Consider the following 15435-nt stretch of genomic DNA (forward strand, 5'->3'; position numbering starts at 1 on the left):
TTATATAGATATGCACCAAGTAAATCTCCCACATAAGACATGATAAATTTTTACCGAGTTAGAAAAAAAAATGATAACTGAAGCATCAGAGTTACTTAATAATATAAGGGGAAACTTAGTGGATTGCATTGAATAAAATCCAAGAAATCTGAGAACTGGAAAATACATTCATCAAGTTGCATCCACCCTACTCTTAAGTTAGAATCCCAAGCCCAGAAACCAACACTAATGACTTATGTGGGATTGAAACCCAATGACTAAGGTTCAGTATAACCTTATATATTTCTATACTTCTGGAGCTGAATTTGTGCAGTATAACTTGATGAACTATTAGATGAATTTGTGCAGAGTAAAAGCTGCAAATCAACAAAGGAAAATCAAAGGAGAATTTGTGTAAATCACTGGTTCAGTGTAAAGTGTGCCAAAAAACCTGTCACCGTCATCATCGTCATTATCACCCTGGCCCACATCGTGAATCATGTCGATGCTTTCATCATCATCATCATACTGCAGATGAATGAGGATGAGTATATCATCATTGTCTCCTGCCACCTCAGCAAATTAAACGAAGGATGATGACAAAAGGCGATGACAAGACAAAACCGTCAGTGCCAATGTCATCGCGAGGCCTAGGGCCCACAATGACACAAATTTAATCATCATCATCCTGGAGAGGACGAGTGACGGGGATGATGACTACAGACCATAATCTTCTCGTCCACATCTCCGATGTAGATGATAAAATTGTCATTGTAATCTTCATCATCATAATCGTCACTGTCATCCTCACCATTATCGTTGTCATCATCATCATCGCGATCATCACCATCTTCATTTTCATAGGCATCATCATCGTCATTATCATACCCATCATCATCATCATCATCATCATCTTCATCGTGATCCTCATCCTTATCGCCATCATCCTCATTGTCATTGTGATCCTCATTGTCATCATCATGATTGTCGTCATTGTCATAGTCATCATCATCATAGTTGTCATCATTGTCATAGTCATCATCACCATTATCATAATCAGCATTATCATCGTTGTTATCATCACCATTGGCATCATCACCATTGGCATCATCATCATCATTATCATGATCATGATCATCATCATGATTATCATCCTCATCATAATCATCTTCGTCATCTTCATCGCCATCATCATCATTGCCATTATCATCATCATCATCTTCTTCTTCATTGCCATCATCATCATCATCTTCTTCTTCATTGTCATCATCATCACCATCGTCGTCGCCATCATCATACAGGAAGGACGAATGACGAATGACGACTCGTCTGTTATGATGAGAAGCACCAAATTTAACTGCTATCCTTTTAAGAAGTCGAAGCTTGAAGAGATCCCCGCCGTCCGATTCGATCGAACGGCTATAAAACACAACACGTGGCCGTCTCATGTCATATAAAATCGCTCCTTTTGAAAATCTCCAATTTTCTCCGATAAAATCGGGATTTTTATCTCCTGCCGAGTAGCAGAAGCTCGACCAGAGCACAGCACCGTGATTGGCTATGGCAGTGTCAACAAGAGATCCGCTCTCTTCTTCTGCTCTTCTGGCCGGCGCGTCGATCTTCCGCTCGCCGGCCGTTCTCTCAGGTTGATTTTTTTTTTAAAATTTGATTTTTATTTTCGTAGTTTGGTTGGTTGGTTGATTTCTCATTCTTTCATCGCATTTTAGCTCGTGATCGTTAGCTTAATGATGCGAAATTTCCTGGAATAGTTCTGAATATTAATTTGTCATTGGCTCGCTTGTGTCTTTGACTTCTGATTTTTATTTTCGTAGTTTGGTTAGTTGGTTGATTTCTCATTCTTTCTGCGCATTTTAGCTCGTGATCGTTTGCTTAATGATGCGAAATTTCCTGGCTAGGTTTGAACATTAATTTTTAATTGGCTTGTTTGTGGCTTTGGCTTCTGATTTTTATTTTCTTTGTATGGTTAGTTGGTTGATTTCTCATTCTTTCTGCGCATTTTAGCTCGTGATCGTTAGCTTAAAGGTGCGCAATTTTATGGACTAGTTTTGAACATTAATTTGCCCTTGGCTCGTTTGTGGCTTTGGCTTTTGATTTTTATTTTCTTAGTATGGTTAGTTGGTTGATTTCTCATTCTTTCTGCGCATTTTAGCTCGTGATCGTTAGCTTAAAGGTGCGCAATTTTCTGGACTAGTTTTGAACATTAATTTGCCCTTGGCTCGTTTGTGGCTTTGGCTTCTGATTTTGCGGTCGGGATTGATTCTGACAGTTTTCTAGATTCCAAGGAGCGGGATAGGTTCTTGTGAAGAGATGTGGCAGCCGTTTTACGCTGGCTAATAGACATACGTAATATTAAGAAATCATTTAATGCAGTTACAACGACTTCGAATTTTAAATGTGGGCGCCTCTCCCTATCTATCTGTGTGTCGTTATCTAAAATTCAGGCTAAATTATGTTTTAACAAATTAGGAACAGATATCACGTAAAAATGTCTCCTAAAGGAATAGTATTTTGGGCGTTTACTGGATTTCTTTTATTCTCAATAAGATCCAATGTCGCTTACTCTGCCACGGCATCTGGTAATTTGGACACATAATTATGATATTAAATGAAAAATATTTTATTTCTTTGAAGAAATTTACTTTGAGCTAGGAGTTTATGTGCCAACTCAACCCTCGAAAATAAATTCCAAAATCTTTCCTTATTTTTCTTGCAAAATGAAAAAATCAGTTACGAAAGTATTCTCTCAGGTGGACAAGTCTTTCTCTTAGCTGTCTTATGTATTTCAAATTGGAATTCTAGTTTTTTGTGTAGAAATTAATGAATCCACAATACATATCCTGAGAGGACCGACCTTTCCATTTTAATTTTTTCAAGCACTTTAAAATCATAATTATTCAAATTTAATTTTAGATAATTTAACCGCGATTCCTGCTGACCTCCTTTTGATTTAATGACGTTGGTGCCTCACATTTTTCTTGAATTTATCCAAAATTCAGGGAAAAAGTTCTCCCCAAAATGGAACAGTATTTTTGCTAGAAAACTCTCTGGTCTGGAGGAAGCTATGCGGATACGGAGGTATGCCCAAAATGCAAGCTTATTTTGTTTGGACATTCTCTCTATTTCCTTCTCTGAATTTTCATGCTTACCTACGAACTACTTGGAATCACATGAGAATTCATCGTTTTCATTAGGAAAGTTAAATATTTTACACATGCTTGATGCTATCGATAGTATATTAAGGTTTTTGAATGCTGATTTTCATAAACCACAATACTTCTTTTTCAATTTCATAATGTCAAAATTTTGAATTTGATCTTTCAAATTTTTTTTTTGAATTTGATCCTCACATCAGATATTTTTGCCCAGGATTGTGCATATGCGTTGTGAATTTATTATGAAGGGCTCCCTTGGCTACTAAACATTTTTGTTGAGTAACTTTTGGTCACTTTTTCGCTGCTGCTTAACAATGCCATTTTAATATTCTTTATCATATCTTATGGTGTTGGTTTGCTGGATCGCAAAGGTTGCCTTCCATGTTCAGATGAATGGACTAAAAAAAGTGATTGGAAAGAAATAGGCAAAAGAGTTATCTGGCGCAAAATGTTTACGGCATACTCAAATCTCTCTTTTGAGAAAACACTTCTGATGTTTCTTTTCGTGAATAGCGTCAATGAAGATTCCGCTGAATATTAGTCGACCTCAATCATCCCTTCTTTCCTTCACTATTTAAATAGCTCACTAAAGAGTTTTTGAAAAGCATGTGTACAGTGCAGAGATATAATTATAATACGTTCTTCTATCGTAATTGGCAGAAATTCAGAAATTGAAATGAGACACTTACAGTATGGGATTTTCTCTACTCAATCTTTCAAGCGGAATGTCCCCTTCATCTCCGCCTCCAGCCTTTGAGGTAGCCAGGAACCTGCTCGGACGTCTAGGCCGAATGCAGCTCCGCCCTCCCAGCTCCCATGCACTCCAAGAAAGTCTGTTGTCAAAGATGTCTTTCCTCCCCCTAGCCTCCGTCATTTATAGTCTCCTTTATTCCCCCCTAAACTACCAGTCAAGAACTGGCAGTTATTCTGCCAGGTCAGCAACATCTGGAACAGTGTCCCCCTATAGGACATTGACCCTCGTTTTCTGTCCGTGACGCTTTCTCCTTTCGTATACTCATAGGGACCGTATCAAATAACTCTTTACTTCGCAAATATTCTAACGTTAGTGCTTTGACTTTCTTCAAGAACACGTGGGTGACACATATCAGTTAATCCACATTCAAGCTGGTGCTTTTATCAATTGAAACCAAAGTGTTCTTTTCTTTGTTAGTAAATCGTTTCCTTCATTTACAACCAACACCATGGTTGTTTTCTTTGGATAAGGTAGCTTAAAAACTCAACCATAGCTATCAAAATTTCATTGAATTTTAGTTGATCTCAATCATTCGCAATTTGAATACCTGGCTAAAGAGTTTTCCAATTGTATGTGCAAGAGTTTTCCAATTGTATTTCTTGTTATTTTCCAAATATTCTTAAGTTATTGCATCAGCTGTTTTCAAGAAAATTTGGATAACACATGTCACTTATTCCCATTCAAGCCTGGGCATTAATCAGTTAAAGCTTAAGTGTTATTTACTTTCTTAGTGAATAATTTCCTGGTTTTGTAACAAATACCGTGGTTGTTTGTTAGGTTAAGGGAGCTTCAAAGCTCAACAAAAACTAAGAAAATACAGCCGTTACGGCGTGGAAAGGTCTTTGGGCGTCTTCTGGTGCCTGATCACATCCTCAAACCTCCATATGTGGGCACCAATGTCTTGCCAGAACTCTCTAGTGAGCATCAGATTCATGATGAGGAGGGCATTGAACAGATGAAAGCTGCATGTGAGCTTGCTGCCCGTGTCCTTGAATATGCGGGAACTCTTGTTCGGGTAAGAAAACATTATTCACGTAAGAACGTCTAATAAAAATATCTAGTTTTCAGCGTCATACAATTTTGATTGTATGAGTGATTCTGATTTTTTTTAGTTTTATGATGTGTTTGGTACTCGAATCTGCATACTTAGAGTTCGATACGCCTGAAGACGGGCTGCATCCCTGCGTAGATTGTATGAGTGATCCTGTGATATTGAATGGGATGCTGGATGGGTGGGATTCCATGAACTAGGTTGGCCATTAGTGATATCCATGTCCCGGCCAATCCTGCGTCCCACGAAGGTGGGTGGGATGTGAGGCTTGAGTGCAACCCAAAACTATATGATGACATATTCACATATTTGTTATGACCCCAGTCATATCAAGGGGAATTTAATCATTTGGCCCACTAGGGCATTTCTGTCATTCACCTGTGAGGGATAGTTTGATCATTGTTTCTTCTAGCTTAGATTTCCATTTAATCAGATCTAACCCTCTCTTTGGGACCAGATATTATCACTATTCTCCAAAAACTCATATTTATAGGGGTGGGGCCCTGTAATATGTAATAAAATATTGTAAAATTCTCATGCAGATGGGATGTGTCTCACAAGTTGTGTCCCATCCCATCTTCTGACCGGGACCATGGGACGGGACTCAGGGCAAGATTCCCTGTATGTATAGCATCCTATCCTGCCTCTGGTGTGCTGTGGCGGCCCAGGATGGGACTTGTGCATGTGCCGTCCCGTCCCGAACCCTAACCTCAATTATCTGGTGTGTGTAGCATCCATAGTATTTTGAAGTCTAAGTCGGAGAATATATTTATCAGCCATCTGTTACAACAAATGAAATCGACAAAGCAGTGCACCAAATGATCATTGATAATGGGGCTTATCCTTCACCTCTTGGATATGGAGGATTTCCAAAGAGTGTTTGCACGTCTGTGAATGAGTGCATGTGCCATGGAATTCCAGATTCTCGTCAATTGCAGGTATTTAAGTCTGTTAATATCTAACATGGTTTTGATTGGATCTCCTATTTAAGAAGTCTTATTTTTTCTTTTGCAGGATGGTGATATAATAAATATCGATGTGACTGTCTATCTCAATGTAAATTCTCACCCTACCCTTTTATTTTTCTTCAGTGGTGCACGCTAGCATATTGTCTGTCTTCTGAACCGATAAGAAAATATGCGATGCTCATTTGTCGTGGTTCTGCATATCACTGTGTTTTGAAGTGTCCATAAATCCTTTTTATATGTTCTTATTGGTATAAGTGAATAAAAGAGAATAAAGTTAAAGTTTTCTCCTGAGATGCATGATCAAGTTATATTATAGATCTAACTGGACGTGAAGTTTTCTCTTGTTTTCGAGTTCCTATATTTTGAAGTTGTAAACAAGAAAAGAACAATTCTTAATAGCAAATGAAAGAGATTACAGGGTTTTATAGGAAGCCCTAATGGGCTGACTAGAGAGGAAGCCGAGGCTTGCAACGAGCAAGGGTAATACCATAGCGTTTTTCAGGCGGGCAGCGACGGATAGGGAGCGGAGGAATCGAAGAAGGTGCAGCAGAAGGGTCGAGCGCAGGAGCAGATACTGGAGGAGGCTCCACAAGAGGGACTGAGACGGTGGCCAGAGGCGGGTCGGGAGGCACAATTGCTGGAGGAGCAACAGGCGGAGACACGTCGGGCGGGGCCGGTGAAGAGGGACGAGGGACGAGGATGAGGAATTCGAGTGGATCGGAGGGAGATGGGGACGATGAGGGTTCAGGAGAGGAGGAGGAATAGTAGGGAAGCATATCATCAAACGTGGCATCTTTGGTGACGACGAACCGACGAGAGGGTGGATGATAGCATAAATAGCCTTTTTGGGTGGAAGAATAGCCAACAAACACACACTTGATAGCACGGGTATCCAGTTTATCACGACCAAGTTGGTGGTTGGGCGCATAGCATACACATCCAAATACACGAGGAGTAAGATGAGTTCGGAGAGAGAAAGTTGGAAAGGAATGCTGAAGACGGTCAATGGGAGTGGAGTAGTCAAGCACTCGAGATGGAAGGCGATTAAGAAGATGGATGGCGGTGGAGACGGCTTCCCCCCAAAAATACTTGGGCACATGCATATGGAAGAGAAGGCTTCGAGTCATTTCAAAGATGTGACGGAATTTTCTTTCGGCAACGCCATTTTGCTGTGGTGTATAGGGACAAGAAGTTTCATGGATAATGCCTTTGTCTTGGAAGAAGGTGCTTAACGTGGTGTTAACGTAGTCTTTAGCATTGTCAGAGCGGAAGCGACGAATGGATATAGAGAATTGAGTTTGGATAAGGGAGTAAAATTGAGGAATGACACGAGATATCTCCGATTTGTTCTTCAAGAAATATGCCCACGTGAATCGAGTAGCGTCGTCAATAAAGATGCATAACCACCGAGAACCGGAAGTATTATGAATAGGGGAAGGCCCCCACACATCGGTGTGAATAAGGGAGAATGGGGTCGAAGAATGAGAAGACGAGATAGGATACGTGGTACGATGATGTTTGGCAATTCGACAAGCAGTACAAACAAAACGGTCCACAGAATGGCCTTGAAAGAGTTTAGGAAAGAGACGATAAAGAGTAGCAAAAGAAGGATGGCCGAGACGTCGATGAAGAAGCCACAAACGCTCGTAGGAAGCCGAAAGGGAAACTACCGCAGCAGCAAAAGCAAGAGAACTCGAACAAGGACGAACAAGATAGAGCCCCTCATGCTCCTCAGCAATGGAAATCGTCCTCCCCGACACCGTATCACGATAAAAACATGAATTAGGAGAGTAGGTAAGGTCTTGTTTCAAGTCGCGAACAAGGCTAGATAGGGAGAGAAGATGATGAGTAAGGCGAGGAACATGAAGAACTTTAGATAGATGCATAGAAGAGGAAAGGGCCACACGACCAATACCCGCCACGGTGAGAAGATCGCCGGAGGCTGTTTTAACTTTGGAGGAGCCAGAAACGGGTGCATAAGTTTGAAAGGCTCGAGGATTTGGGGTCATGTGGGCGGTGGCACCGGAATCAAGAAGCCAAGTGGAAGAGGAAAAAGAATGGCCAGGAGGGGATGTAGGTGTGGGAAGACTGGTGGGCATACCTTCGTGGGCCAAGGAGCATGACCCCACGACTGGAGGATCAAGCAAGCGGCGTAGACGCTCCATCTCTTCCGGAGTGAAGCTAGTGGGCGAGGCACTAGTCGGGAGAAGACCGTACAGCATAGGCACTTGACCCGGGGGGGGGCACGGACGAGGCGGCTGCAGCAAGGTTGCTCGGTTGTGCGCGTTTCCGTTGAAGCTTGTAGCACGTCTCCTTAGAGTGACCTCGCTTCTTGCAGTAATTGCAAAACAGCGAAGGATCACCCTTTGGAGAATCCTCCGTCCGAGCCGTCGGACCACGTGGCAAAGAGCCGGGTGGTGGAGTCGACGATGGGCGTGCAGACGAAGAGGAATGAGCTACAAGTGCCGAAGCCGAGTTCTGGGCCTGCTGAAAGCGGGATTCTTCAACCCGCACACTGTGGAGCACATCCTTGAAGGTAGGACCAGTCTCCCGATGAATAAGCTGAGCCGCATAACTTCATATTCGGGTTCAGTCCATAAGAAACTGGAAAACCCGAAGTTGAAGAGTATATTGGCGGTCCACCGAATGGGGGTCGGGCGGCATGTAGTAGTCAATTTCATTCCACAACGAAATGAGCTCCGTACTGTACTCCATGATAGACCGGTCCCCTTGACGCAGGTTAGCGGCCCGATGTACCAATTCGTACAGAGTCGCAATGTTGTGCTTCTTGGAGTGGCTCTCAAGTGCTGCTTCCCAGACTGCCCGAGCCGACTCTAGAGACATGAATTCACCTTTAACACTAGGTGAAATACTGTCCAAGAGCCAACGATGAACTACCCCCTCAACGTCCAGCCAGTCATAATACTTGGGATCGGTCCGGGAAGGTCCGTTTTCTAGAAGATGGCGCATGAGACGCCCTTTTAAAGTTATCTGGACGTACTGGCGCCATTGCACGAGATTGAATCCAGTAAACATGCCATCCGGAGGCATCCGAGGCAAAGAGGATGGTCCAGAGGAGGACGACCAATTCCCGCGCTCGAGAGGCACCGCAGATGCATGTGGCGTAGATACCGCGCCGAGTCTGGCATAACAGTAGAGGTCTGGGCTTCAACCGGGTTCGCTCATGATGAAAGCAGAGTAGACCACAGTCAGAAGGCGCCGGAACGACGAAGCCGGGACTGCAGGCGCCGACGCCGGGCGCCGGACGGTGGAGCTGGGACGGCGGGTGCCGGGACGCCGGGCGCTGGACGCTGGCGCTGGACGGCGGGCGCTGGGACGGCGGGAGCTGGACGGCGGGAGCTGGACGGCGGGCGCTGGACGACGGTCGCTGGACGGCGAGCGCTGGACGCTGGTCGCCGGGCGGCGCGAGCCGGGCGGCGCGAGCCGGGAGGGCGCGAGCCGAGGCGGCGCGGGCCGACGGCGGGCGCCGGAGCGGAAGACGCTGGGACGGCGGACGTCAGAACGGCGAGCGCCTGGGAGGCCCGGAGCGAGACGGCGAGAGACCGGAGCGCGAGATCAGGCGGTCGTGAGAACCGCCGAAGATCGGAGCGCAAGGTCGAGCCCAGGAAACCCAGATTAGGGTTAGGGTTAGGGCTCTGATACCATGTAAACAAGAAAAGAACAATTCTTAATAGCAAATGAAAGAGATTACAGGGTTTTATAGGAAGCCCTAATGGGCTGACTAGAGAGGGCCCTTAATGGGCTAACAAAAGAGAGAAAATAAAGACATGTAATACTCAGATCAACAGAAGTAACATGCTAGAACAATGTTGAGTTCATTTTTGTTCCCGGATCTTTGTAATCTTGTATAATATCCAATTTTTTTTGTATGAATAAAAAATAGAGAGATCGAGAATTATGATAATTTTTTTATTATGGGAAAGATTTAGAACAATCTTTCAGCCGTTCTTCCACAGTACATGGTTCGTGTTTATAAGCATTCACTTTTTGTGGAAATGTTGATCTACTTATCCTATTTAACCATTTAGTTTTTCAATCTACCTATCCTACGCTTATTTTTAAACATGTATAATTTTAATCTTCCCTCTAAATCCGTCTTTTTTCCAGGGATATCACGGAGACACCTCAAAAACTTATTTATGTGGTAATGTTGATGAATCGATGAAACGCCTAGTAAGGGTATGTGCATCTATTTGACTATTTTTTAGAGGATCTTTTATTTTTATTTTTATTGATAGTAGTCGCCAATATTTTATTTTTCTGAAACAGTGTTTAAATTTTCTATTTTTACTAATAAATGTGACTTTACATGTAGATATAGTGATGGTAATGAGACTCGATCACCAAAATTATGGTTTGTAAGGCAAACGAAAGTGAATCGCAGTTATTGGCAAATAACTTCTGATAAATCAGATTTTTTTTTTTGTGAAAAGATCTGACAAATCAGATATAATCAATTATTCATGGAGTCTGAAATTTTAGATCTTCGTGTTCAAAATTGAGCACATCTGATAAAATCCCAGATGGTCCTGACCGAAAATCGATGCTTGTACTTCACAAATAACCTCCAATTGCAATAAACCAATTCTATATTTCAAATGTCGTTCACTGAGAGAACAGAGAGAGAGAGAGAGACGAGGAAGAGAGAAAATGAGAAGATAGAAGTTCCCGTGGGTTAAGGATGGAAGAAACGGGAAGGGAAAGGAGTGAGACAACGGAACGTCGAAGAAGGTTGTGGCCGCAGGAGGACGATGTCGTTCTGCTGGCAATAAGGAGACAGAATCACAACTCGGAAGAGAGAGGCGATGAAGATAACAAGAGAGAGAGAAGGAGAGACTCACGATTAGCACTTAATTCCTGCTTTTCCTCAATCATAGCTTGGCTTAAATAGGATTCATAGTGGGCTGGGCCTGGTTGGGCTTCATGGGCTGCTGTTGGGGCCTCCGAGTGTAAACTCTCTGGCGGATCATATCAACATCCTGTCAGGTCAATCAGGTATTTTATGGAGAGTTCACGATGGTATTTTTCTTAAAATTGTGACGTTTTCCTCTGTGATTAATTAATTTTGACCTTTCTTCCTAATAGACTTACTGACTTAGACCATTATCCAAAACAGCTCTAAAGTTCACAATAATATGTGAGGCAGGTAAGCTTTGTCAAAAGTCTCTTTGGTTCTGGCATGTTTAAGCGTTCTGTGGGTGCCTTTTCTGTCGTCTAAATTTAAATTCATGTCATTCATAAAGAACATCTGACTAAGAGGTCTAACGTTTTTGTGCAGGTAACTGAAGAGTGCCTAGAGAAAGCAATTTCCGTTTGCAAGGATGGTGCTAACTTTAGAAAGATTGGAAAGAAAATCAGGTATAATGATCAAACGAAGATTTCTTAAGATTATATTTAATTTTGTATTATTACTCTATCCATGTTATTCTTTTATTGTGCTGTCCTAGTTGAACTTATTTTGTATGGACACAAGGATGACCAATTCATTTTCAAGTAGCCAGAACTGAACCCTGGACGGTACTGTTTTAACTGATTAGCTGTCATTTTAATGAATGAAAAGTTTCCTTGATTGCGTTGGCCTGATGAAAATGCTCTTAAATTCTGTTGATGCAAGAATGTCATTATAGTTTAAAATTGCTGCGCCACACGACTGAAACTTCTGTTTTTTGTGCTGACTTATCGGTAGTGGCTTAGTGATTAGTATTTTTTGTGGGTTGCTGCTCAATCCTATGAATATACTGATCCCTTAATTTTTTGAATATTTTTATTGAAAATCAATTTGATGTCGATCGCTAGGTAATTCTCTGATGGCAACCAATTACTGGAAGTTTATTATTTCTCTGGTTTTAGTTAACTTATCCTTTAGTTCTGGGATATTTTTGGTTGAATACAAATTTCGTATCAACGATGAGTAATTCTCTCATCGTCATTTAATTGGAAGAACGTTGATCTTTGTTAGGTAAAGATTCTGAAAATATTTTCCTTTTCTTTGATTCTATTGGAAGTTTATCGCTTCTCAGTACTATTAAATCATGTGTATTCAGTGAGCATGCAGAGAGATATGGCTATGGCGTGGTTGAGCGTTTTGTGGGCCATGGAGTCGGGAAGATATTCCACTCTGAGCCAATCATCATCCACCATCGTATGTAAAAATCATTTTCTGCTTATTTTTTTCTATGGAACTGATAGTTAAACCATATAGTTAACTGGTCATATGCACTTTAAATATATAATCAAACAATTGTGTTCTTGAGTTTTCACTTTATTTTTTCTGTAAAATAGTCGTACTCCAGGAGTTTTTGTTCGATCCAGTCCATTAAACCTGTTTTCGATCCGGACTATGAATCAGTTGTTTGTGAAGATAGGTTTGACTTGGTTTTGTTTAAGGAATTTGCTGTTTATTCATTTGGTTGATGTTGCGCAGCTTTAACTATTTTTATGCTTTGAAACTCTAGACAACTGTCTTAAGAAAAGTTCTGTCCTGCAGGCAATGATAAAACTGGTCATATGGTCGAAGGCCAAACATTTACAATTGGTAAGTGCATAAATCTATCTTTTGAGTTCCCTGGTTTATTTCCTTATTTGTTAACCAAACGAAGGTATAAATGTGAGTAAGGGTTCGGATCCATTCAGGACGATGTTACGATCTTGATATAGATATAGTATCGGGCAGAAATTATTAATTTTAAAAAAAAAATCGGGCAGAAATTATTCAGTTTTGATACTCCGATAAACTTCCAAACATAGCAATATTGTTCAAGAAGATGTCCACGGACAATGTGGAAAATAGAAGAGTAGATGAGACGAGGTACGGAGAGGGTATAGCCTGGAGGTGTGGTCTCATCGACTCGCCTCCAGTTGCACGAGAACGGGACAATCTCGCCAAAAAACGCCGTTCTGGCTTAGAAAACAAGAAAACTAACTGCCTCGCCCTGCTCCCGCATGTCTTTATTTATCGGCTGGCCTTCCCGCCTTTTAACTAATTCAAATCCTCACGTGCTAGGGTGGTGGCATCGCAGCTTGTGAGGTTTTCTCTTCCTTTTATGATAGATTCTGTGGAGAACTTTATCAGACGATTACAATGTCGTAGGGTGGTGGGATACATTGATTTATAGAGGTCAGGGATCGTATCAAACGATTAGAATGGACTCTGATGACGATGACGACAAGATATCATTGCCATCATCTTATGTATGAATCATCGCCTCATCGCATCTGATATGATCCCTGACCTCTATAAATCAATGTAGCCACCCATCCGACGCGGTAGACAAGGAAATATAACTGCTCGGGGGTGCCGATTTGAAGGGGGGAAGAGACAGGAAGGAGACATGACAATGTGGAGGGACCGATTGTATCGAGAGAGCCGATCAGTACGGGAGATGCTCCCTAATCTCCACTGCTCTACTGCATCTTCATTTTTTCTTAATCTCTCACTCTATTCTTATCATTCTTTCTTCAAGAATTTTTTTCTTCAATAGAGGCCTACATCAAGGCCTCTATCATCATCTCTACTTGCTTGTGGCAAAAAGCAAGGATGAATATCATATATAAAAAATAATGGTGACCTAGATTGTTGTGAAGTGACTGATGGACCTTGAAGTTGGTTTCTATAGATAATCATCTTTTGAGCGGAAGAGCGAGAGCGATAGCGATCAGACAGAAAGATAACAGTTAATCGCCTTCCTCCTTCGTTGCTGAATCGGTTGATCGTCTTCAAAATCTTGCCTTCGCTACTTAGAGGGCAAAATATGCAAAATGCGCAAAATGCCCAAAACGCCCCAAATGAGATGAAATGACAGACACACTAATCACACATCTGAAAGCGGTTTTAATGAATTTATATGAATGGTGAAGATTCAGGCATAATATATTGTATTTCCATAAGTTCTATCTGTCACATCTCTGTGTATGAATGCATATGTTTTCTTACGCAGAGCCCATCCTTACAATGGGAGGCATCAATTGTGTGACATGGGATGATGGCTGGACAACCCTCACGGCTGATGGAAGCCCTGCTGCGCAATTCGAACATACACTGTTAATCACAAGAACAGGAGCAGAAATTCTGACCAAGTGCTAACTGTCCTGTTCTAAAATCTGACGTTCTTTGCCATTGGTTCTACTTGAGGTATGTTTCATCTTTGGTTTCCGTATTGATTGACCGCTAATCGAAATGAATGTATATGAAAATATCAGTTTGGTTTTTTCCCTGTAGAAAAAAATTAGTGCTGCAATTTAATTCAGCAATTTAAGAAACTTATGGGGTTATTTATCCAGTTTGATCAACAATGTTTACAAAACTTAGGGACTTCAGTGTAGTAGCGAGTCTAGGGATTAGGGATGAAGGAAATAGCATCCACTTAGTTAAGATAGAGAGGGAGAAGGGATATTTATTTTATAAGACATGGGTGTGCAGTATATAAATAGGTATAAAGTATGAACAATGAAGGGATGGAGGATGTGAAAGAAGATGGATATAGGTAAAGGAGATATACTTTTTAAAATAGATAACAAACAATGTGGAAATGAGGGATGAAAGAGTAAAGATATAGAAATATATGTTTGTGTACAAGGGGAATATGGCTGGTAAAATAGTGGAATCAATCAAGGATATATGTGAGTTAAAGTGGCTAAGATATGACATATGGTGGGAAGGGGATTGAATTAGGTTCTTAAATTTATTACTTTTGTGGAATATTATCTACCTATCTGGGATTGAAGATGGAGCATAAGGTAGATTCAATTATCTTTTGTTGGACTCATTTAGCCTTAATGCAGTTAGAGGTTATTTAGCACGAGATGATACTGAACCTTAACCATGTATGTGTGAATGCCCCCAAGGAAATATCTCTGAAATAAGGCGTGACGAGGATACCAAGAAAGTAAAAAGGTTGCTCAATCCCTGTTGTCCTCGAAAATTTAATTCCACAGATTAACGACGATTGACATCCTTTGACTCTGCCCCCAAAAGATTTCTCTTCTTTAACCACCAAAACCTTCACCTAGTATAATCCTAAGTCTAGTAGGATCCACTTAAAGTTTCCCTATTTATTTAATCCAAATACTAACATATTTTTAAAAAAAAACTTATGATACTCAAGAAGAAATAATCACTGAATGTATTTCAATGGAAACTATTCCTGATGCGCTATTATAAAATAGTTCAACACCCTTTTCTTTTACCCATCTCCTGATTCTCTTCTTCCCTTTTTTTTAATCTCTATTTCCTCTTGTATATTGATGTAGACTTAAATTTCTCAGAATAAAATTTACCTCCAAGTCGAGACGCATGGAAATCAAGATTCTTCTGTTAAAATCTCACCGGAGTGCTACCAGATATTCCCTCCACTCTTGTACATACATTTCAAAATATTACATACAAATTATGGATAAACTATCTAAAGAATCAGGAGAACCTCAAGAATAAGCACACATTTATTTTGTAATGAATCTGCGTGAATTCATTATAAGTTATCCCTCTAGTTG

At 41.1% G+C, this 15435-nt stretch overlaps 1 protein-coding gene across 1 annotated transcript; it reads left to right on the forward strand.

Moving 5' to 3' along the window:
* The first annotated feature begins 1470 nt into the window (after positions 1–1470).
* Positions 1471–14205, forward strand: MAP1C (methionine aminopeptidase 1B). The gene is made up of 10 exons (XM_078572352.1): positions 1471–1624; positions 2997–3075; positions 4684–4921; positions 5734–5895; positions 5972–6013; positions 10054–10125; positions 11225–11304; positions 11991–12088; positions 12434–12481; positions 13884–14205. Exons 1-10 carry the CDS (start codon positions 1540–1542, stop codon positions 14027–14029), a joined length of 1050 nt encoding a protein of 349 aa, XP_078428478.1. The 5' UTR covers positions 1471–1539; the 3' UTR covers positions 14030–14205.
* Positions 14206–15435: the final 1230 nt, after the last annotated feature.

The sequence above is a fragment of the Wolffia australiana genome, chromosome 3 (genome assembly GCF_029677425.1).
Source record: "Wolffia australiana isolate 7733 chromosome 3, ASM2967742v1".
Classification (NCBI taxonomy): domain Eukaryota; kingdom Viridiplantae; phylum Streptophyta; class Magnoliopsida; order Alismatales; family Araceae; genus Wolffia; species Wolffia australiana.